At 35.8% G+C, this 25,226-nt stretch overlaps 1 protein-coding gene across 6 annotated transcripts in view; it reads left to right on the top strand.

The window, feature by feature from the left end:
- The window catches only part of Appl (amyloid-beta-like protein), a 148,208-nt gene extending 123,818 nt beyond the window's left edge, over positions 1-24,390 (top strand). The window contains exons 4-12 of one of the 6 annotated variants that reach the window (XM_088243460.1): positions 10,320-10,559; positions 11,689-12,002; positions 12,438-12,701; positions 14,375-14,635; positions 16,057-16,251; positions 18,842-19,120; positions 20,230-20,385; positions 21,493-21,666; positions 23,160-24,390. In XM_088243460.1, coding sequence (XP_088099586.1) covers positions 10,320-10,559; positions 11,689-12,002; positions 12,438-12,701; positions 14,375-14,635; positions 16,057-16,251; positions 18,842-19,120; positions 20,230-20,385; positions 21,493-21,666; positions 23,160-23,273 — 1,997 coding nt within the window. In that variant the 3' untranslated portion in view covers positions 23,274-24,390. Of the gene's footprint in view, positions 1-10,319; positions 10,560-11,688; positions 12,003-12,437; positions 12,702-14,374; positions 14,636-16,056; positions 16,252-18,841; positions 19,121-20,211; positions 20,386-21,492; positions 21,667-23,159 lie in introns of all 6 variants that reach the window. The other 5 variants (XM_088243462.1, XM_088243457.1, XM_088243459.1 and 2 more) reach the window with 5 other exon arrangements.
- The last annotated feature ends 836 nt before the right edge of the window (positions 24,391-25,226 follow it).

Consider the following 25,226-nt stretch of genomic DNA (forward strand, 5'->3'; position numbering starts at 1 on the left):
AAAAAAATATATTTCCATTTGATTTCGGTAAATTTGATACATTAAGGACGAAAGTAGATTTATGTCACTAACTTCTCTCAGAAGCTTTAGTCACTAACTTTACTCAGTGGCTTGTCAGAAACTGTCAAAGTGCGCGTGTAATTTGTTGCGGGCCAATTATGACTCTGTGTTTTTTAATATACTGCTCGATAGCAAAGACATAGATAAGTTTTTCTTGTTGCATAATATAGACAAAGGTTTTTAGATCATGTCCTGTTTATATTTTGTGCTGTCAGTAGCTTAAATCAAGAATTATGACGATGGGCAAATTAAAATTCTTGGATTTATTTATTTTATACTCGCCATCAGTATGTAGTTTCAAGTTTATAATTACCATATCTGTGTATTTTTAATATAAGAAATAAAAAATTTAATAAATTTAATTAAATTAAAACAATATTAATCTTCGTCTGGCCAGCGCGTGGTTTCAACATTGTTAACATCATATTAATATTTTTCATCAATAATTTTAACCAGGCTGATTTTTATTTTATAGTTAGTCATCTTAATTTTTACTTTAGTTACAAAAATGTGTAGATGTTTTCAAAATTTACTAATTTATATAAAACCAATTTACTTAAAAAATAATCGAGATAGTTTTGAATCATGAATTTTACATTCGCTTCAGAAATAAATCAATGAGACGCGAATAAATAACAAAATTGGAGATTAAAGATGAAAGCCACCAAAATTACGGCTGTAAATTACGTTTTATTTTCGTATGTTTGCACAAAATCATATTTCATATACGTAACATTTAAACTGTTAAGTATCTAATATTTTATCTTTAACTTAATAATGTTATTCGCCCAAGATTTTTTTGTCAGTTTTTAAAAAAATGCTGAAATTGAATATCACCGTGAATTTATATCGGTGGCCTCCGTGGTGCAATGGCTAATACGCTCAACTCACGCTTGAGAGGTTCCGGATTCGATTTCCGATGAGAACATAAAAATTGAATGTAAAAATATAAACAATATTTCGAGTTTGTCCAAACTTTTGTAGACAAGGACTGGATTCAACTCCCTGGGGAGCTGTTTATATTAACATATTACAACAGAGATGAAGAACATTTAAGAGGAGGTAATATAGAAGTCAAGGCATCTACAGGGCTTATGACCAGCCAATGGCTGGTTTAAGTGGCCACTTTACACACTGTGTAATATTCACCATTCTGCTTATATTTGAACATCTATATTCCTTCAGTTCTTTCATCTGTTGATATTTTCATAATTTCATAAGTTAAAGAGCTAAATAAAATTTTTAAAAAAAGCACTTTTATTGGGTCTCCTGGTCCGTTGGTGCAAAAAAAACGAAATCAAAAGATTGGCATATCATTTTCGTTGATAGTTTTTGCCACATATTTTTAATAATTAATAAGAAATCCCTGTTTACGGTAGTTTCTTCAAACAGCGAAAACGGTTACTCCAGCAAAAGTTTGATCTTAACAACCAAAACCTAAAATGTACCGACATGTAAAGTTTAACTAATTCTGAAGTTTAGATGTTGCAAAGAAAGCCAGGAGTGCTGTTTTTCACCACTTTCCTCCCCCGAGGCACCATTAAATGTTTAACCATGGTATTTTAAGTATTTCTATGTGAATTACTACACATCGTGAGTGCGGAGCTTTCGTCCATAAAGCTTTGCGAATGGAGAGGCCTTTGAAAGGCTAAAGCTCTTAAATAAACAGTTGCTAAGTAAGTCAACACGGTACTAGTCCCATGCAATGCCAACTCTTTAGCAGTAACTCGACTTATTTCTGCTCTGTGTGAAGTGTCGAGTTATGCTACGCTAACTGACTTTCAACCCTGTGTGATTCGCCTTAATCAACAGTACTGTTTTCGCCAAATGACTAAACATTTTGCGTAAACAAATTATTTAAGTTATTTTATGCATCGTAACGGTTGAAGATAAAGTCCTATTAATCATCAGTTATTTATTTAATTGTGCTTTATTAAGTTAGTTCATAAGATCTTAAGAACTAATATAATCTTTTAAAAACATTACATTTTTTTATCAAAATTTCTCAAGAACACATTTTTTCAAATTAATTTGAAATATTTCAATGCCTTTTATACTTTTATTTATTCAAGCAACTCATTGCACAGCTTCAATCCTTTGTACCTACAATGAGTTTTGAGGCTCTGTTTTTGCTCTTGATTGGGATCCATCAAAAACGAATGTTGATTGTTAAGGCTGTAGTCTGGTAAAACGCACGCAAAATTAGGAAATCATACGATCTCGCCATTTTAAAACGATTGTTTTTTTTAAATCGCGCAATATTAAAAAAACATGAATTAGATAAAAAAAATGTTTTTTAAAGGTATTTCGGTTAAAAAATATAACTAAAAGTCTTATGTTACTAAAATATAATTACTTTTAGACCGGCAGATTACGCCACTACGTAAAATTATGCCTTCAGTATTACTTTAAAAAAATAAATTCGTAGAAATAAAGAAAAATGTCACAAAAATGTATGTGATTTAAAATGCTTTTATTTCTTTTCAAAAACAAGGAAACCAAATTTTGCTCCGACCATTTTCATGTTTAATTTATTATCTTCAAATTATTACAGCAAATTTTAGTTCAATACTTAGTCTTTATTGAGATCCCAGATACCTAAGATTAGTCTAAAATTTGAAATGGCGTAATCTGCCGATCTAAAAGTAATTATATTTTAGTTACATAAAACTTTAAGTATATTTTTAACAGAAATACCCTTTAAAAAGATTTTATCTAATGTATGTTTTTTTATTTTTTTATTATCGTGCGATTAAAAAAAAACTTTTGTTTTAAAATGGCAAAATCGTATGATTTTCTAATTTAGGTGCGTTTTACCAGACTACAGCCTTAACGTTAAAACACAAACTTTTCTTTATACCCAGAATGAATATCCTCCAATTTTTGGTAGCGTATTCTTGATAGTTAAATGCAGCTCTGATTAAATAAACAAGCTTAGTAACTATGGGTACGTTTTCGTGTCGCTACTTTGAAAAATATTTTACTCTATATTGCGTATCTATGTTTTATATGTCGATGTAGCAAGTATCGTGGTTGTCTAATGATTCCATTTTAGAGAGGATGTCTTTTGTGCTCAGAATATACTTTTATATAGCAACTTATCTCTAGCTCTGTGACTGTGAGAGCGAGTTGTACATAAATTAGCGCTCAGATCGCTATGCAGTACCCAGGGCGTGTAATAGATGACTGCAAAAGTATCCAGAAAGTCGGATACGGGTGCATTCTAAAAGTGCATCCAGCCCAGTTCCTCCCGCTGCCTTTACTTCAATTATCGGAGCGATTTATTTAGTCTGCACTCTTCTCTTCCGGACTTTTCTTAATTACTTCCTCTCTTACATAAACTGCTCGTGTAAAGGTTTCGCTGGCTGGTGGGGGAAGGGAGGAGAGAAAGGAAAATGTTATCCGAGTCAATATAGCGAAATGGGTTCGTGTTTTGAGAGAAGTCGGTTAGTTCTGCTAGAAGTCTACTCGTAAAATTATTTCAAAATCTCTTTCAAAATAATTTGTCATTATTATGGTTTTTGAGCCAATCGACCGGCTTATGAAAGCTCTACTTGATTGGCATCAATGATATATAATACAATTAATTAACTTAATCTTAACAATCTTAGAATCTATTTAAATGTACAATTACATAGATAAACATGGTAAGTGTATCATCTCAAGTCAGGAGTGATAATTACTTGCTTCTTAAATGCTTGTCTTTGCTGTAGAAACATATCGACAGAACTGTTTAGTGATTTTTTTCAACAGTTCAGAGGATCCTCGGCAGAAGGAAAAAATCCGACGCTGGTTTTAAAATGTCCTACAGCAAAGACAGAATCGGCACGCAATTTACGGTTAGGTTCATGATGTATTTATTGTTTCAGCATTTACTTCGTAAAATAACATTTGATATTTGAAATAACATGCACGAAAGGCAGTGTTCGTATGTGTGTCCTCGATAGACTAAATAACTACGATTTGCGTGCAGCTTTTTTAGAAAATGATGAGCTTTGCGCTGGGCATGTTTATAGCTCTTAAAATCTTCAATCTAATAGAACAAAGTTAGGGGCGTAAATGTTTTATTCATCGACCTACCGGAGTTGAATTCGACGAGAATGCATACACCAATAAATTGGGAGGACGATATTTTTTTGTATTTTAAAAAAGTTTGTACAACATTAGTTTTTTATGTATTCCAATCAGATTATTTTCTAGAATTTCTTATACTACGCATTTATTTCATTTTACTGGATTTGTATTAATGCTAAAATAATATTTACTGACATTTAGTGCGTTTTTGAAAATCGCATTCCTACGTAAAGTGCACCCCCGTTGGAAGAAGAGCAGAGTTTGACATTTAAAAAATATTCTAAATTTTAATATTTAATATTTTAAGTTATAAACAAGTACCTAGTACCTACATACAAATGAAAATTTACATTTCTTTTTTACGTTTATCCAAACAGTTTTTACGCGCTTTCAAGACACAATCAGGCATTTCAATTTCGAATTAAATGTTAAATGTTTTGCATGTTGGTTTAATTAGTGTCCTGACAAAGAGACGGGTACGTCTCGAAACCGGTAGACATAGAATAGTCGGTAAGTGGTTATGTACAAATATTTTATAACATTTAGTAAAATCTTTGAACACGAAGTTGGCGCTTTAAATATTAATAATACATTAATTTGTATTTATTAGATTCTCTTTTACTTAGTGTATTGGAGAAATAATTCTTATATCAGCAGCACTGTTAACTGTTAATATCAAACATTTAATCCGCTCATAGTTTTTGGTAAAACGCCCTTTACCCACGCAGGTACAGGTATAATAAAATTGACAAATTAAATTAGGTCTTCCGACGACCTTAGATGCGCAGTAAGCCTTATTGGGTTAAACTGTGACCTGGGTTACAGAAAAATTGCCCTAACGGAACTCTCCACACATGTCTCACTAAATACCACGTGTCCTGTCTTGGATACAGTCTTTAATATTCCACGTTGAAAATCAAATAATCGACCCGACTATCGGTCGACGTACTGCTTGTGACCTTGCCGGAACCGCTTTCCACCCCTAGGACAATTTTCCGTCCGTCTCGAGGATTTTTCTCCCCCTTTGAATAGCAAATTGCCTTCTCGCCGCGTAAGCAGGATTTTCTTTTATGCAAAACCATATATTCCAGAAAGCTGTATATCATATTTTACAACCATTTCCCGCGTCGAAAGCCTTTAATTTCACTATTTCGTAATATCTCACGTTTTGTGTTGGATAAAGCGTAATGTACAGAGCGCTGTAACGTATTGTGTACATCGCTAAAATATTCTCCTATCTCATAAAAATATGGCGTTTTTAATGCGAAATAAACGGTTTTACTCGTAGTACAGCTAGCGTTGTTATTGTTAGAAGTTTTTATGGTGTATTTAATTAGGATTAACGATTCAGTCAGCTCTTAAAGAACTGAGTATTTCTGAAAGTTTATCTACCGTATGCAGTCGGCGGGTTTCTAGTTTCTTAGATCATGTAGGATTTTGGTTGTGGTGATCCTATTCCCAGTTGGAGATCGACTGAAGATACGGTGCCGGTGTTCCAAGGTGTATTTATTGCATGTCGAATATCACTTGGTTGTGCAACGCGAGCGTAGCGGCGATGAGTTGAACCGACTGCACTTGGACTGCATGCTGAAACTGATTTGTTGTTGTTGACTTGCTTGGGCTGACTGTTCGGGCTGATTGGGCGCCAGCACGCCCCGTGGTATATTTATAGGCCACGTTCCTTTGTTGTTCATGTCTCTATGGGGTGAATGTTCTGCAGGATGTTGCTTTTATCATGATGGACATTCTTTGTGCAATACTGTTAGTCTTGCGGAAAACAATGTATTGTATTAAATATTTTTATTTTATTTATAATAATATTTTTTTGTTTTTTTACAATTTACATGAGAGGTGAAACAGAGTATTCCAAAAAAATAATAATTACACAGCAATGAAATACACATTAATAGTAAGAATAGTAAACGAAAAAACACACCCCGCTTCCTCTACATTCATACACCTTCACATGCACGCGCGCCAATTATTTCGGCTTTTGACATGTCCATCTTAAAGTATTTGTTGGATTTAGTCACGCCGTGTCTCAATCGGTCTTCCTCGTTTTCTGCATCCACCAAAGTTCGCATCGTTATGTCCAAACCGGCGCAGAACTCCTTTCTTGATTTGCCAATAATGCTTTTCTCAGCCCTACATAATGCACGGATCTCGACATTTGTGCACTTATCTCGCATATTTCTACCACACATTCGCCCGAGAGATCGTATTTCGACAGCATTCGGCAAAAATATGTAAATTAATATATTGTAATATCTAAATTCATAATATATTGCAAAAAAGTAGGTACATACTGAGTCGGACACCGAGCATTTTTGTTGTATAGTCTCTTGTTTTTGAATACGCAAGAATTATTTTATTTTATTTCTATCAAGTTCCAAATATTTATCGAAATTTTCCCTCATCTATGCGTAATAATTTATTGAATTGATAAAATATTTAAGGTATTCGGCATCTCTCCCTCGAATTCTAGGTCCGTTTGTAATAGAAACTTATTAAAACTTGAATTTTCAATTAGTTGTAGTATTCTATATTTCTATTGTACGCAGGGAAAAACCAAATGTCGTTTTTAAAATCTAACCCGCGAGGGAAGGCTCTTTGTCCTACAGTGTCGCTGGTTGTGAGTCATAGGCGCGCGGCGCGACGCTGACGCCGACGCTCGAGCGTCAGTTGCCAGGGGTGGGTGAGACCAAGTATGAGGAATACTCCAAATATGCTCCAATGGATATTTCTAATATATCATTATACGCGTCCCGTATTATATGTACACCATAATAACGTGACAGAAAAGCTAGACGCCTGAGCCAACATATGAACTTTTTCTAATAGCATATCCGCATGTCTACGAGTAGTTAGGATTCGGATTCTATGAAATAATTTATGCCAAAATAACTATTTTGGTTTTTTCCTACTTCAATTTTTCATTATTTTGCCTCCTTTTTTTCAATGAAAAATAGTGTTCGTTTCCTTTTTTTATTATAGTTTCCTCTTCCTTAAACACTAATTTCGAAATATGCGTCTGAGCTATTTAATTTTCCAAAAATGTTTTCAGTATGCGTAAATGTTTGCAGACTGGCTGGATTTCCTCCCTCGGGAGTTATTCAGATTAAAATTTGTTGCAACAGAGAGGGAAAACATTTTTGGGAAGGGAATATGAAAGTCTAGGCATTTACAGGTCTATTGACCAGTCATTGGCTGGTTTAAGTTCCAGACTGTTTACAAACATTTGGACATACCAAAAACATTGTTGATTAAACTAACCGGCATTAGAAGAATCAAAATTAAAAATTATTTTCAAGCATTGCCTAGTAGATGAAATAGTTCAGCCGGATGAATCTCACCCACATGATAAAGATTTCAGCTTTTTTACTTCACAAAAGTCAACAGATGGAAGACTTAAGGAAGTATGGATGTTTAACCATAGGCAGAATGGTGAATTTTGAACAGTGTATAAGCGGCCACGGCAACAAATTTTGATCTTGAATTTTTATTGATTTATTTATACTTTATTACGTTCTGTTCGTTCATAATATTTGAAGAACTAATTTTACCTTTAGTACTCGCAAATGTTTTATATCAAAATTTATCATTTATACAAATTGATTTAGAATATTTCAAGGCTCTCAACTCTTTGTACAGTTTTAAACCCTTGTGCAATGAGTTTTGAAACTCAGTTTTTCTCCACATTAGTAATCTTTCACTTTTATCTGTAGTTTTGTGTGTACGGCTTCGTTGGTTCAATTTGAGTTTATTTTTCGTTTACCCCTTAATTATTTTATGAATGTAAATTGCAACATTATCACAATCACTGACGTATTATATAATAAATAGATCCGTTACTTCTATGCTAACTCGTCTTCATCATCATGATCATTTCCTTTCCGCATCTAGTGGCGCCTAGGGCGCTGCATTGGTACACCGATCGCAGCGTAACTTGTTTTTTTTTTTGTTGCATGAAGGTAAGATGATCAGTCTTACGCTTCAGGCACCAGTTCAGGGACTATGAAATATTCTAGTGTGAAAACACTCTTTTGAATAAATGTTTCATATCAACCATGTCGGGAATTGAACCCGAGACCTCGTGCATGGTAGGCAAACGCGCTGACCATTACACCACGAGACCGCTCGTCTTGGATATAGCAAACATTATTTTATTTTATTTATTTATTTAAAACTTCAGGTACTTTGGTGGACTTATGGCTAAAACCAATATCTTCGAGCCATCCAAAAAACAGACTGGTCAAAAGAAGAGTTGGTCAAAAATTTGTACTAAAAAACCTCAAATATATATCAAAAGACGCATACCTAAAAAAAACCTAATTAATTAAAAACAACAGCTGTTTTTTAATTGGGAGATGAAGCTTGCACATATTAGCTTCTTTTTTTAAAATGCATTTGTGTTATACATATTAAATGATGAGAAATGTGGAATCAGATAATGAGTTTAGAAAAAGAAAGAAAAATCTATAAAAATACGTATAATTTTGTTTTTAAAACAGTCAAATTCAGGGAGTTCGGGATTCTGGGGATATATAATAATGTTTAGGGCGTTTCTTGAATTTGGCTAGAGAAGGTGCATTCTTTATATGAAGAGGTAGCTCATTCCAATATTGCGTTGCCCTTAACAATGAACGATGCTAGGCGGCAGCTGGCAATATTTTGAAAACTGTTCCTCTAAATATAATTAATTATGTACTTACTAAAGTTATTTTTTCATATAACAGTTTTTGCATGTTTCGTGTTCAGGGGTAAATGAATAATCCTAATTTTATGTTTTATTGATTTGCCTACAGCGTCGGTAGATTCTGGCTAATAGGTTTCGGGGTATGGGATATATTGGGAGAGAGCATAATATGTATATTATATGGAGCGATGGGGGCACCTCACAATGGCCAGGCCGCGGTAGTCTGCGGTTACGGAGGGTTGCACACGGCCGATACCAATCCGTGCCGCACACCCGAGTACCTATGTACTGCCGTCATAAGAAAGAAGTACGTTTCTACATAAAACAAAAAACGGAGAAAATAAATGTTGTAACTCGGATATTGAAAAATTCGCTGTGTGAAAAATACTACAAAAATTAAGTATATTAGTATGCGACAGTATGTATTATGGTTTGCCCTAACGGAATATATTTATTTTAATAAATGTTACGTTATATATTTAAAAAATAACATTTTCTTCTTCTTTTTAGTAAAAAAAATTCAAGAAAATATCTCATACTTCAATGAAAAGACGCTTCTAGCTAGAAACGCCCTTTTTATTTAGTAATTAAGTAAACGTCTTTCTTTTTTAGTGTCAATATGCCAATTGATTCTACTCAACTAAATAAAATAGACGTTACTGGCCATTTACTGTTTTTCAAACTAGTAACGCCGACCTAATAATCAATTTACTTCGAAATTACCAGCAGATCTTAAATTCAGATTCATTCCAGATGTTTTTAAAATCGGAATAGAAGAAAAAATAAGTATTTTAATCAGTCTTTAATAATTATATAAGTCAGAACAGCTTTTTATATTTAGTTATTTTCGAGACTTTTTGCAGTTTAGTCTAATTTATTAGTGAAAATAATAGGGTTGTGGTTATTTTAGGAAGATAGATGTATTTTTAGTAGATGCGTATTTTTTCCTGATTCCGAATATGTATTTAACTCATTTTCGAAAAAAATGTTGGATGCGTCCTTCTTTCTTATGACGGCAGTGTACATGTCTGTAGAAGTTCACACGATTCGAAACTATTATAAATATTACATTTTCGTCTCCGCTTGATACGTATTTTACTATAATATTCATTAAATTTATTTTCTTCACGTCTTATTATATCTAAACATACACCGAGCATCTGTCTTTCCATGGATCGTTGCGTGCATTTTATGGTAAATTCATTTTTAAAAGATCCTCCAATTAACTGAAAAATGACTATTTTCATTATGTAAAATTTTTAAGTGTTATTTTATTAATTCTTATTTTGTTTTTATTGTTTTACTGTTATCTTCGGTGTAAGAAATTTAAAGTCTACTGAATACTATTTCATGAAAAATATATCGATATTAAACCTCGCATAAAACAAAAGCAAAGGTACAAATAACTTGCAACTTTAAAAAAATATGTATGTTTTCATTTCTTGTAATTTGCAACGTTCCTAAGCAAGTGCCTATCTTTTTGTTACAGATAATCTCAAAGTGAAGAAGCCGATCGACCTCGATGTTCTGAAACCGGAATCAGACCTGCTTAAGGACGATGATATCCTCGCTGCTGACGGAGCTGGTGATGGCGACGCTGTTGACGATGCCATCGATGATGACGGAGACGATGACGACGATGATGACACCGAGGATATTGACGAAGAAGATGACGACCAAGAAATGGCGGACGAACCTCTTTCTAACAATGGTGGCGCTGGATCGGATGGTTTGTTTTCAATATATTCCTCATTATTATTATAAAAATACCCGAGAAATTAATAAACTTACTGAAAATGCGATAAGTCATTGATCTTGGAATTAGCAAACAGCAACCGCGTACCGTCCTTTATGAGAACTATGGCTATTCTTGATATATGTATGAAAGTTGTTCGAAGTGGATGAGAAAAAGTTTTTGTGCCTTATTTTTCGACACAGTCCCCCTGTAGCTCAATCAGAAATAACTATCGATGTGCTAATAAGCGACGTTATTCTCACCATGGTTGTTTATCGTATTCACGATCACAATGGAACATCCGTGAACACCTAATATTAAATGTCTAAATATTTACGTTTCGCGACGCATAAACCTGCTGCGCAATCACATATTTAAATTTCACCGGTGTTAATATAGAAAATATTCCAAAACTCCAATTTTTTTTATTTATTATTTTTTATCATGCTATTCATTTCATTTAGCCTGCGGTTGGCAAGCCAAATGTCAATAAAAGCAGTCGCCATAGTAATTGTAATTTAATTTTTACTTTTTTAGATACTCCTTACTATTTTGCAAATACAATAAATTGTATTATTTTTTATAGTAAACGCCAATTTTTCGCCAGTAAACTGTATTCATTTACGAGGAAAACAAAAAACAAACCGACACGAGCGTTGACTTATGATTGCGATGTTCATTATTGTTCATTGTGATCGCCCAAATGCTTAGCATGTTTTTAAGCACGTCGATAGTTATTTGCGATTGAGCTACTGGACTTGTATGCACTTCTTCCAGCGATGCTCCGAACATTTCTGTAGCTTCCTGGTTGAATATTTGTCCGACCTTTGCCAACCATTCATTTACACAGCACGCGACCTCATTGTTATCCAAAAAATTTTTTTTTTCAAAAATCGAGTAGCTTTATTTATTTTCAATTTCGTAAACTGCGATTTCAATACAATTTGGCCCTACTGCTTTCATTCCCCTTTCACTGTGGGTTTGGTAAATTGTATGGAGAGCTTATGTCGGATATTGTCATTCTTCCTCGTGACAAGATTTCAATTGCACAAACAGTAGGTCAAATGGGTATGCCTTTTTCTGCTTCTTAAATGGGCAAATAAAATAAAAGTAATATTTCCAGATGAAGATGATATCGACGACACTGCGGACGTGGACACTGACGACGCCGATGACGATTACGACGACGACTCCCGCGAGGACCTGGAGCCGCAGGACGACTCCTTCGGGCACTGGGACGGCCCTGCCACGGCCGCTAGCTCCACGGCCGCGCCGCCCACGGCTGCCGCCACCAGCCCGCCGACCAGCCCGCCCACCACCGCCAAGGTAGAGCCCGCCGCCACGCAGGACCCCTACTTCACGCACTTCGACCCCAGAATCGAGCACCAGAGCTTCAAGGACGCCCAGCAGAGGCTAGAGGAGACCCACCGGGAGAAGGTTGGCGCTGTTTGAGCTGTTTTTACTTCCACAGCGCTGACGCTGACTTCAGCAGCAAATCTTACCTGGCCTATTTAATTAATCTTTTTAACCCTCGTGGCTATGATGTCACATACAAATAATTAGTGTAATCACAGGCAGATTGATGTTAAATGATGATAAATGGAAAAAATATATATATACACAGTACTAGTTTGTAATATATATTTCTGTGTTATTCAATAGATGTATCAACACGCTTGAATGATAGATTCAATTACCTAGACGTATGAAGTGATGTAAATATGAAAATAATTTAGTTTTACAAAAATCGACAGTGGATATTCAGAATTGAAGATAAACTTAGAATCAGTTTTGGGAACGGGTTGGGCGCTTTCATCAATCCTGCTCTCTCGTACGGTGGTCATTGTGATTAATGTGGACGCCTGCTCGCAGGTGACCAAGGTGATGAAGGAGTGGGGCGAGCTGGAGGAGCGCTACCAGGAGATGCGCGCTCAGGACCCGCGAGGCGCCGCCGGCTTCCGGCGCCGCATGACGGCGCGCTTCCAGGCCGGCGTGCGCGCGCTGGAGCGCGCCGGCGCCGCCGAGCAGCGTCGTCTGGCCGCCCTGCACCAGCAGCGCGTGCTGGCGCACATCGCGCAGCGCCGCCGCGACGCGCTCGCCTGCTACACGCGCGCCCTAGCCGACGTCCCGCCAAACGTAACTATTTTATTCTGCTTTTGCACTTGCATGCGTAGGAAAGGCATAACCGACTTGCCTCCTAGCTTGCAACATTTCCGTACTTGCATGCTGTAGAAAAATCATACCCATCATCTTCGCAAGCTCGACATCCCTGAGTGGGCCTTGGCTGCACGAAGAACACTCCTTCACTCTTGTTAGCCTGCTGTCTCATGTCTTGCTACGCTTCCTCTGTAGTTCCCCACGTTCAATGTTGCTGTATCTGAGCTGATGCAGTCTATGCATCGCATTTTGGTCCTTCTTGGTCTTTGTCGTCTTTATGACACGGAAAGATGTTTTAAGGAGTTTTCGCCGTTTTTATTTTGGCCAGCCCACCTCAAGCGCCCCACCTTGATCACATCAAGCTCTCTAAACAGGGCTCAATGCATTCCTATAAGTAGCCTCTATCATATTTTATCACCTATTTTGCTCTCTTTCCTTTAAAGATATATTTACTAGCTAAAAAGCTCCAACATAGTAATATTTTGGTATTTGTTTTGCCAAAGAGCGCCAATTTAAGTTTAAGCGTAACAAGCTCGTGCAAATATGTAGTGGCAAAACACATTTTCTTTAATAATAATAACACTTACTCTACTTTACGTTAATAACATGGTTAAATCATACCTATGAACTCATTTCTTACCTTTGAAACCGACTTTACTGAAGAACACTTATTTAAATTACGAAAAAACAGCAAAAAACATGACAAAAATATGCATTTATCTTGAAAATACCATTTTCAGCTTGCGGCTATCTACCTTAACACATAAATTTTATCTATGCATTTAATATTTTCTTTAATTTTACTCTTTCTTTCTTTATTAGATATTTTTACTAACATAGTTTATTTTTAAGTTACTTAGATTATTAGATTACTGGGACCAGTTCTTGTGATAATTTATTTTGTTAGGCAGATTGTGCATATGGGGTAACGTATTTGTAAATACTATAGAGTTGTTTTATTTGTAAATAAAACAATACTGTATATATATATTGTAGTATATACTAAAGATTTGTATACACTATGAGTATCTATAGAGTTTGACACATTTCGAAAGAATCATGGTGGTATACACCGTGTAGCAATCTTCTTGATCTCCCAATAAATGCATGAATCTTTAATCCTTTTTATTATGTTGTTTTAAGTTATTGAAAATCCAGCTAAAGTAGATACATTTTTTAATATATATTTACGGAGTTTGTGTTTATTTTGTAGAACTCCATAATTTTAGTTTTTAAATTAAAATTAAACACTGATTTGAGTCTACTAATTTCGTTAATTTTATTTCTTTAATGAAAAATCGGACAATTGTTCATCCTTATGAGAACTAATGTCTACAAACATATATTTGATGGTTGAATTTAAGTAATTGACGGTCAAAAATCAAGCGTATTCATAACATTTATCGCAGCTTGACAATCGTCAACTGTTGAACATGTTTGTAAGTATTTTTATTTTCTATGAATGCGGACAATAACAATACTATGTTGGTGTTAACACCATTTTAACCAATGCTTTTTAAAAATATTGTTTCTTTATTAATATTGGCTACTTACTATCTTATTATTATATGCAACAAAATTAACTATATATTCAACAAAATAAACAACATGTGCATGTGACAAAATGTGACAACCATACTGACGCATAACAGTATCTCTCCCATTACCAGACGCACCGCGTCCAGAAGTGCCTGCAGAAGCTGCTGAGGGCTCTGCATAAGGACCGCGCGCATGCTCTGGCCCACTACCGCCACCTGCTGGGGGGCTCCCCCGAGGCTGCGGCCGCAGACAGGCCCCGCACGCTGGAGCGCCTGCTGGACATCGACCGCACCGTCAACCACAGCCTGCAGATGCTGCGCCGCTACCCGGACCTCTACACCAAGATTGGCCAGCTGATGGACGACTACATTCAGGTATCACCCTTTGTAAGGAGTGTAGGTATGTTGTTATTTCAAAAGACATACCTTCAGTCATCTGCATACCTACATATCCTTTTTTTAATTTTTTTATTATTAATAAAACATATAATACAAAAATTACATATTATACTCCCAGGAGTTATTAGAAACTCATTTGGGACTGTACATAAGAAAACACATTTTTTTGACAATACATCATATCATACAAATTAATAAATCCGAAATAAAAAGAAAACATTATTGTATAAGAAACATAAAACACCATCTTATGTAAACTACATTAATAATTATCAATATCAAAAAGATTTAGGAAATATTTTTTAATTGCGACACTTCTGGATTTTTTATTCAGTTTTTCGTGTCTTAGCTCATCAGGCAGTTTATTATATTCGGAATGGCCAATATTTTCCAAGGACCTACTGCCAAACTTTGTTGAGCGAAACTTAGACACAAAGATTCCTTGAATAACGCGTATTGTAATTATGAATATTATGACCAAATGTGTGTTTTAAATTTGAGTGAGCAGAAAAGTTGATGATATTTAAAATAGTATTGGTTATGTCATGCAGTGGCATTACCTTCCTGGCAAGTTTGTTCTAAATTTGTTTCTCCAGACCTAAGCTTAGAGGCCAACTTACTTGTAATTAGTATTCGAGTGGGTTAAAAGTAAAAAAATACTGTCGATTATCACTATTTTGGGGAAGACCAGCAAAACCTGCAGCGAAAATATTAAATAAAATTACAATAAAAAAACTAACTGTTCCAAGAAGTAGGCATAAAAACTGGAAAAAAAATTCTGTCATATTTGATTCAAATGAATCTCAACCGCATCAATAAAGGATTCAGCTCTTTAACTTTACAAAAATCAACATTAAAAGCATCCACCACATACCTGAATCTGTTTTAAAGACTAAATGTCTTTCTTCGGATTCACTCATACAAGCAATCAATTTTTTCTTCACTACGAATTGATTATATTTCTTCCTCTACTAACCAAATTCAGAAAAGAAAAGCGCAAACAAATATTTATACTAACAACTTTGTCAACAACCTCATCGTCTACAAGGTTGGGACAAGGGGAAGTATAAATAAAATAAATAAATCTATCACCCAATTCGAACCCCTTTATGTCGACAGTGATAGGAAACGTTAGTATCTAGAACACCAGAATGCCCCCAGGTGACCCTCAAGTCCGGTTACCGGAGGTTAGAATAATTTAAGAAATATGGGTGTTTGAACATTGGCAGATTGGCCAGCCAATGACAGATCATACATCCTGTTAATATCTAGACTTCCATATTCTTTTCTCTTAAATGTTCTCCCAGATATGTTGTCATAAATAGTTAAATCTTCTGCCTTAAATCTAATAGTAAAATCATGCACCAATTTATATCATGGTTGTTAATTATTTGCAGGCCCTGCGATCTAAGGACGAGACCCCCGGCTCGATGCTGTCCATGACGCCCGAGGCGGAGGCGGCCATACTGGACAAGTACCGAGCGGAGGTGGAGCGCAAGGCGGCGGACAAGGAGCGCGCGAGGGCCGAGGAGCGACTGCGCAAGGAACAGCGCGGCCGTCAGAGGGCCGACGTCCGACAAGAGAGGCATCGAGTAAGGGTTTCTACAGTGGATAATTTTGCAGATCTTTAGGGCAATGGCGTATAATTAAATAGATATGTTACAAGTGCAAATAAATCCATGGGTAAATTTGCCTTTATTCACTAATGAGGAAATTCAGTGGTTTTTGAAAAAAAAAAATTGTTAACAGACTATCAAACTAAGCCAAATTTTTTTTTGTTTAATGTATTATCATTTTTACGATGTTTTGAAAATCCTCACCGATATTACACCGCCCATGACGTCACCAGTTGGAGTCGGTGAGTGTTTCTGCTATTTAAATATTAAACCCCGTACAAATTATTTGTACCCGCTTCTTTCTAGTCGGTCCCTCAGTTACGAGGATCGTGAACACCATGCTCTCAGGAGGATGGGGGAGACTCATCTGGATGAGTCTCCCTATCCTTCTCCGTCCTCCAACATTCTCGTGGACTCTTATAGTGTGGCATTTGTGCCTCTCTGTTTTTGTATCCGCTAAATGTCAAAAAACATGGCCACCCCTTAAACTGAAAATCTGTTGCTGGTTGGCAAATCAAGCACACCTGAAATTGTGACGATGTGAAGTACTTTATTTTTATTATTTTTCTCATACATTTTTGAGAAATTTCACAGTACAATTAAATGCTCTGATTTTTACCAGGTGTAGGAAAACATTTTTTGTATCCAATTTCCCATAGCACTGAACTTCCTCATTGAATGGATAATGTATGTTACAAGTGTGATTAAAATGGCATTTCAATCCACAGATAATTAATTGCCTTTAAAGGTGCTAACTTTTATAGATGCAATGACAAAATGTAACCTACTAATAAGTATAAATGAGTTATATCACTTCACAAGAAAGGAAGGACATTTATAATGTCAAGAAATTTGGTAAGCTGTATTCCATTCCAGATGATCGCAAGTATCAAGGAACTGCAAACTATTTCGATTTACCTCACCCGTGCGAAAGAATTCCCGAAAATATTCTTTTACTTGACAAAGATATACCTCCTTATGCTCCCAATGAAATTAGAATCTTTACGGATGGTAGCCTGCTCGACGGAAAAGTGGGAGCGGCATTCGTTCCTTTTGAGAGTGATAAAGAATTACCAGGCAGAACATTTAAATTAGATAATTTCTGCTCAGTTTTTCAGGCTGAACTACTCGCAATACGAGAAGCTCTCGAATGGTTATTAAAGAAACCACCAGAGAGATGGGTTATTGCAAAAATATTATCAGATTGTCATTCGGGCGTTCAAGCTATAACAGATACTCGGTCGGTAAATCCATTCATTGTAGATATTCATAATAAAATTAAGCATCTAAAAATAAGAGGGATGAACATTCAAATATGCTGGATAAGAGGACATGCTGGTATCGTAGGAAATGAGACAGCGGATGAACGAGCAAGAGCCGCAACTTGTAAAAGAACGGCACCTTTCTTCTCAGAATTTCCCCTTAGCTTTGCTAAACGCTGTATAAAACAAAATACGCAGCAGCGTTGGGAGGATCATTACCGCGCTTCTTCTACAGGTAAAATCACTAAAAAAAAATTCCCAACGCTGGCTGATGCAGCAAACTTCCGTCATCATCACCAAAGTACTTTCGAAATGACCCAAATTTTTACCGGACACGGAGCTATGAGAAGTTATCTATATAGGTTTAAATTAAGGAATGATGACTATTGTCCATGCGATGATATTTTTTCACAGAGTATAGAACATCTGTTATTTCAGTGCCCATTTTTCAGTTTGCAACGCCATAATCTTGAAGCAGAATGTAGGAAAGATGGAATATCCTTAACAGATATCCACACTGTAGTAAAAAGTAGTTATCACGCGCCATTGTTCTTGAACTTTGCAACAATGGTGATTGGACTCATAAAGGTAATAAACCAAAATCAGTGATCGAACATCCCATTTCCAAGACAAACAAAAACGATTTTTTCCGATTACCTTAGCCTTGTACATGACACGTAAGGCTTCTAAATACAGGGGTCCAAATAAAAATAAATTTAAAAAAAAAAACACTTCTGCGCTGACCGCCTCAATTAAGACACATTTTAAGCACGAAGAAAAGACTATTTCAATTCCTTGGTCCCTTCTGTACCTTTATTTTCTAACAAATAGAAATATGCTGTCGTGTGATGAAAATATTACAGAAAAGCCATTTTTGCGAATTTTTACGTAAATTCCTGCATTTATTTCTAAACAGATTTCAGGTCCGTAAACAATTATTAACAGTTCAATTATCAGTAATACTGCTTATGTTGGAATGATGTGAAGTGATGTTTCTAATATTTGTGAGAGGCTTTATAGGCCTATATAAATATGCTTCTTTGTTTAAATTTAACCAAGTTGGGTTTAAGAGATGCTAGTTTGCAAAGCATTCTGTAGCAATTTTGTAATCGGCGATTAGCCATGTACTCCCAGTCTGCGTGGGAATGGTATGATGTTGAATTATTGTCAATGGAGTAATAATTAGTTGATAAAAACATCACAGCTGAAAATGTCAATTAGTGTCTGAATAAATACTTCTGAATGAATACGTCTGAATAAATACGAATACTCGCGGACATAAAAAATATCTTATATTTTTTCAGGTTGAAGCCGTTTTAGGAAAGAAAATGGCCGGTACATTCGAGCAAGAATCCCTCGAAGATGACGACGACGACTCTCTACTGGTGATCCCTCGTTCCGAGGAGCAGTCTAACGCAGCCACGCCCACTTCCGCAGCCCCAGCGACAGCCCCTCCCTCCCCCTCGCCGACTGGCCAATCGCAGCCTCCGCCATCATCCGCCGGGCCAGCCCCGTCACAGGCCACACCCACCCCCCTGTACATGGCTGACAGGGATGTAGTCAGCAACACTCAGGACAGCCAGGTTAGAAATATTTTTATAAGTACCTAACCTAAATTTACCTCTACGGCAGCGATAAGTAAACTTTTTAGTCGTGTCAAAATTCTTTAAAAACCTGGCCATGTCACATCTAGGGATATTATTTATTTTTGCAACTTTTGTAAATGAAAAATAATCGAAATATTCCTAGTTAACGAAGAAAGCGCATTGCTCGTTCTTGGGCGAAGATCTTCCGTAAACGAGGCAAAATGTCTTGGCGTGCCATATGTTACCAATCACCGCTCTATGGTAGTTCTTTAAAAATAGCAGTACTTTAATAGAATGTCATTGCTAATCACAAAACAAGCCACTTATAATTTGGTGTTCATGTTTGGGTAAGAAATTTTCTTTCGTGTTTCACTTACATTTGTAGGTTAAATATAGCAATATCATGTGCACTTGCCAAACACAAGAACCTGACTCTTTTTTGGCAAGTTCAACCTGAATCAGCGAGTAAGTCTCAAGTTCTCTTTTGCTTCTTCTCGGTTAGTCTTTCTGATTGGTCCGTTGAATTACGGTAAACCGAAATTCTTTGAAATCGAAGAAACTTTGCAGTACAATTTAATGCTCTAATTTTTACCGTGCGTTAGAAAATATTTTTGTATCCAATTTCCCGTAGAGCTGAAGTTTCTCATTGTTTTTATTTTTTCCTGTATGCATGTTTTAATGTGTTGTAGGTTTTTTTTATGTGTATTCAACGAAAAATATTTTTTTATATGAGAATTTTTGTGATATTTATGTAACTACATACATATTTCAATAAATTTTGACTGGGATTATTAAGAATTTTTTCTTCACTTTTTTTTACATTGTTTGGCATTCATATTTTAATTTTTCCGTCGCCAGCTGTGCCGCCTAATAACTAATAACTCCGAGGTTTTATCTTCATGTTAGTGTTGTAATTGGCTTAGGGCCGTAAATATAAATAAATAAAAAATTTAATGTGAATGTTTATTAAAAATCTTCTGTGTCTGTTGGTTCATTTTTGTTCAATGTTCATTTTGATTCGAAATTTCTTTTGTGTATTCAAATAAATAAAAATACTTTAGTAGTACCTACTTCTAAATAAATATCAGATTGAGGAAACCTTCCAGGAGGAGCAGGCTGGCTCCAGCCCAACACCGGGCCCCGCTACAGTAGACGACGCCGCCGTACAGAGGATCGCGGACGAGGCGGCCGCAGCCTCGCGCTCGCAGCCTGAACCCCCTCCCGCCCACGCCATGATCCACGAGATCGGACATGGCGAACCCGTAAGTATTATTCGCCTTCCCTGTTTTCCATGTAGGATTTATGTTTGCGGATGCAGGGAGCCCTACCCCGGCTGGAGTTGATAGAAGTAAAGGAAATGTTGTTTCGATGTATATTCATTACAGTTTAACAATTTACAGAATCAATAATGCAGTGTGAGAGTTACGGACAGATTAATTTATCAAACTAAGCGTTTTAACTGATGGTACCTAAGTATGCTACTGCTTTTATGGTAATTGTCCATAATATCTTCAGTTGAGTGGGGAATTGAGGTCATTTTCTATTTCCCTGTCTGTTAACAATTTGACATCCATCCATCCATTTAATTAGTAATTCGAATATTTTTATTATATATTGTTTACATCCCGAAAATGTATGATTCATCTTTTGTACTGTCCTTAAGACGATAGTAGGTTATATGATAGTGGGCAATGGTGCCAGTCCAGGGACAATGGCAGTGTAAATCCACTTAACCACTACTTTATTCCCATTTTTCCAGTTATTTACATCTTTTTTTTTTATTAATAAAAGATATAGCGTTCTTATAATTTACTCAAATATTTCAATTTTGGTGGCCAAGGTGGCAAGTTGTAAATAACTCACTATTAGAAAATGTCAATCAAGTTGGGGTAGAGTGGGGTTTGAATCTCAGACCTCTGATCTGTGAGTCCGCAACACTAGCTGCGGGACCACAACCTGATTTTATATGGTCTGAAAATGTAACTATTTCCGTAACTAATATGAACTCAAATATATATTCCTTTTTACATACAAAAAAAACACATTCACAAAGATGAAGCTGGAAAGCCAGGAATCGAAACTGTGACCTCAAGCATGGAAGGCTAATGCGCCAACTATTTCACTATGAGGTGTACTTATCTCCACCCGATTTTCTTATTCACCGAGAGCAGCCACATCTGAAACGATTGTGCGGTTTTATTTCTCACACTGCCACTGGACAGAAGTGAAATTTTCATCCACCTGAACACGGGAAAACTGACCGGTGTGAAATAAGCCAAATTATTACCTCAGAGTGTGATCTTGTCCACTGTTTTATCGCTGTTGTAATCCTAATAAATATGTAATCACGACTTGTTGTCACTTTCCAGAGCTACTCTGTGAGACGCGAGGTATACGGAGGAAGTGGTCTGGCCCACACAGGCCGTGCCCTATACCTGGCTGTGTGTGTGGGGCTGGCCGCAGTACTGGGAGGTGTGGCCATCGGTGTGGCCGTATTGCGTAGGCGCAACGCTGCTAGTCCACACGCAATGGGCTTCGTCGAGGTACGTATCCCGCATTTCACTATTCAGCAAGTTGTGAGAGATGAGTTGTATCAATTCAATCTTAGCACACCCATTTGCGGAATGGGATCACTGGAAGCTCTATAGTCTCCAATTCCACTTCAATCCCGAGAACAGTTTGCCTAATATGGCTGTTCATTTGACTATCGCCAACCAATTTAAAAACCACTTGACTTCTTAAAGAAAATACAAACAAGAAAATAATGTGTACTAGATATATCTTATAAGACGTTTGATAAAAAAATACATGGAAAATTCAATTCGAATACATAAGAGCGTATTTTTTTTCCTAGATTGGTGCACTTCTTTATAATAATGAATCTGTCCATTTTGGCACTTATTTAGTTTTTGATAGACAAATTAGTATTATTCCAGAGCGAAAATGACAGACCCGCTCATGCCTCGCTGCTTGTTTGTATCTGTTTGACAATAAAAAAACAACCTTACTCACTAGATTTGGCCTCCTGCAACTTTTTTCTGTTCCCAAAGATGAAGAGGACTATTTATATCATATGAAAGAATGACATTTTGCGACAATACAGTAGATTTAAAGACCGAATCGCTGGTGAAACTGAAAAAAGTGGATTCTAAAAATGTTTCGAGGATTGGAAGATATGTTGGCATAGGTGTATATCTGATGGTGATTACTTTGAAGGGGACAATATTAATAATGTGGAATAAATAAAGATTTTAAAGAATATACACAAATTTTCTGTATTTTTTTTTATCAATATGTGTATATTATGAGAGTAATAGAAGCAAACACTCAGCATTTGTCAGAAAAAATGGTGGCAATATGCTAATGTACATATGTAGCAAATTCAGATAGAACATTTAGAAATGTCCCCTTTTTTTAAATGCAAAACTAGATTTATCCACATTTTGCTGGATAACCAGCAATGTAACTAACTAACTAACTAACCATCACGCCATTTCCCGGAGGGGTAGGCAGAGAGGATAGAACGCCACACCACTCTGTCCTGGCACACTTCCTTTGCTTCCTTCACATTCATACATCTTCTCATGCACGCACGTCGATTATTCCGACTTTTCACATGACCACTTTCAAGAATTTGTTGTACTTGATCATGCCATGTCTTTCTCGGCCTTCCTCGACTTCTACAACCAGACACATTCGCATCATAAATCTTTTTAGCCGTTCTTTCATCATTCATTCGCTCCACATGACCGAACCATCGCAAAAGACCTTTCTTAATTTTGTCGATAATGCAATGTCCATTTTATAAACTGTTATTTTATATAGAAATGAAATAATTTTACTTATAAAGGCACACTGACAATGGGTGCTTGTTTATTGTTCAATAATTATGATAAATATTTGTAACAATGCTAATACCTGCCATCGTCTGTCTACCCACTTCTACTTATAGTGGTTTGTTATAATGTTATTATATCTTCGTTAGGTGAGAGTCCACACATCGGTTTCTAATTAATATTGTATATTCGTTTCTCAGGTTGACCAGACTGGCCCATGTGTTCCACCCACCCCGGAAGAGCGCCACGTCGCCAATATGCAGATAAATGGATACGAGAATCCCACCTACAAATATTTCGAAGTGAAGGAGTAAATATGTATTATTTTCCAAAGAACTTTGAAACCCGTCTCACTTTTGTTTAGTATAAAATTGTAAATTTGTCATTCGGAGTGGGGGATACAATATTGAAATGTGATGAAGTAGAGAGTGCTAACTTGTGGAATTCTAGTTCCAACATTATCATCGGCCATAGTTTGGTTATACATATAATACTTGTATTGATGTTGTCTGTAGTTTATGCGACACATAGAAGAGTTGCATTATTCTCTTTTATAGAGGTGTACATTATTTACAATCGGAAACTGCGACATTTTGGTTTATATCTCAGGTGCGCAAAGGGAGACGGGTTGTTTAATATCTCCCATCACTTTGTGTTTCTTTTATTTATAGGTAAAATTGTTTATAAAACCTTACTCAATTCTTTCTTCTACTCCTAAGACTCACGACAAAAGGTTTTCCACTATTTTCGCAGCTGTATTTATCAATTGAGTTTTACATTCCGTAAGTGTAAATATTTACACGCGTAAAATGTTTACATCGATGCGCGTAAGTAATTGCGCATTTGCGAAAATGCTGAATAATATTACCCAATTCTAAAAGCTTCGTTATTCTGTAAAATATCTTATTACTAAGCCTGTGCAGAAAAGAAGCAATGGATGCGTCGTAAGATATATTTGATTTTTTTATAACCTTTATCCTTAGGCAAAACTTGCATTTGAAACATTGTATCTTTTATATAAACGTAAATATTATATACTGTAGGTTTGTTTCACAATGTAACTGCATTGTCTTTTTATTTTTTTAACGCAACTTAGGGTAGGTTCTATGGATAGCGTCGCTATTGGAAGCGGTACTTAGCCAGCGCACGCCGATGATTAACTCACATAACGTCCCGTTCCTTGTGACCACTCGGTCACATCCTACCATGGGCGTTGGCTGTACCCTCATCCGCATTATATTAAAGATCTACATATATATTTTATACCTTTATTGAGGTAGCTTATGAATATTTTCGTTCATGAATGTTATATAGAGGCTGCTTTACGTTTTGAGATATTAAAGTAACAAATTATTGCGTGATTTGTAATTAAGCAATAACTTGTTATTTTAGAATAAATAATTAGGAACAAGGATCTGAATATCCCACCAATCGTTACTTATTTATTTTTCCCTCTAACCAAATCCTTCTTCTTAGAAACGATATTTAAAAGAATGAATGGTAAAACATTAAGGAAAGTTTGCATTTGGGTATTGTATTCATGAAATTGTATGTATGAAATTTATCAAAATTTTACTAAATTCGTTTCTCGAGAGTGAAAATATCATACAATCACTTGTATAACGTATGAAAACATGATATTATTTATTTTATATTTTACAGAGATTTAAGGTTTATTTTTAATTTATGTATTTTGTGAAATTCCCTCAAAATTGCATTCCAATAATGCTTGTTTGTATTGATATAAAGTCACATACACACCTACATACTCAGACAATCTAAACATTCTCTCGCTAAAATATTTGTAAAATGTAATTACCGAAGATTACGTAAAATTCAATAGGAAATAATTGTCTGGGTATTATGGAAGTGTTCTCTTATAAATTATTTTTAATAATAATGTACTTACTTTTAAGGTTATTTATTGTTTGCGTATCGCTTTAAACAAAACAGAATTTGATAAAGTGTCGAGTCACGTTGATTACCAATATAAATTTATTTGTATTTGAAGTAAGTCTTGTATGTAAAAAAATGTCCATTTGAAAGCATGTTTTAAAATCACTTTTGCACCTAAATGAATATTCCATCAGCGAAAATTCCCGCTCTTTTCTTAAATTACTTACATCTTCGATAAATAATTGTGTGTGATGTTTGCCAACCATTTTTCTTGAATAATTTAACTCGGGTCAACATAATATATTATCGCAACTTGGTGTTTTGTGAATCTCAACTTATTGGAATGTCATATTGTTTCCGTACCAACCCAT

Source organism: Micrasema longulum, unplaced genomic scaffold, assembly GCF_059751315.1.
Source record: "Micrasema longulum isolate JH-2025_06_02 unplaced genomic scaffold, ASM5975131v1 h1tg000212l, whole genome shotgun sequence".
In the NCBI taxonomy this organism is placed as follows: Eukaryota; Metazoa; Arthropoda; class Insecta; order Trichoptera; family Brachycentridae; genus Micrasema; species Micrasema longulum.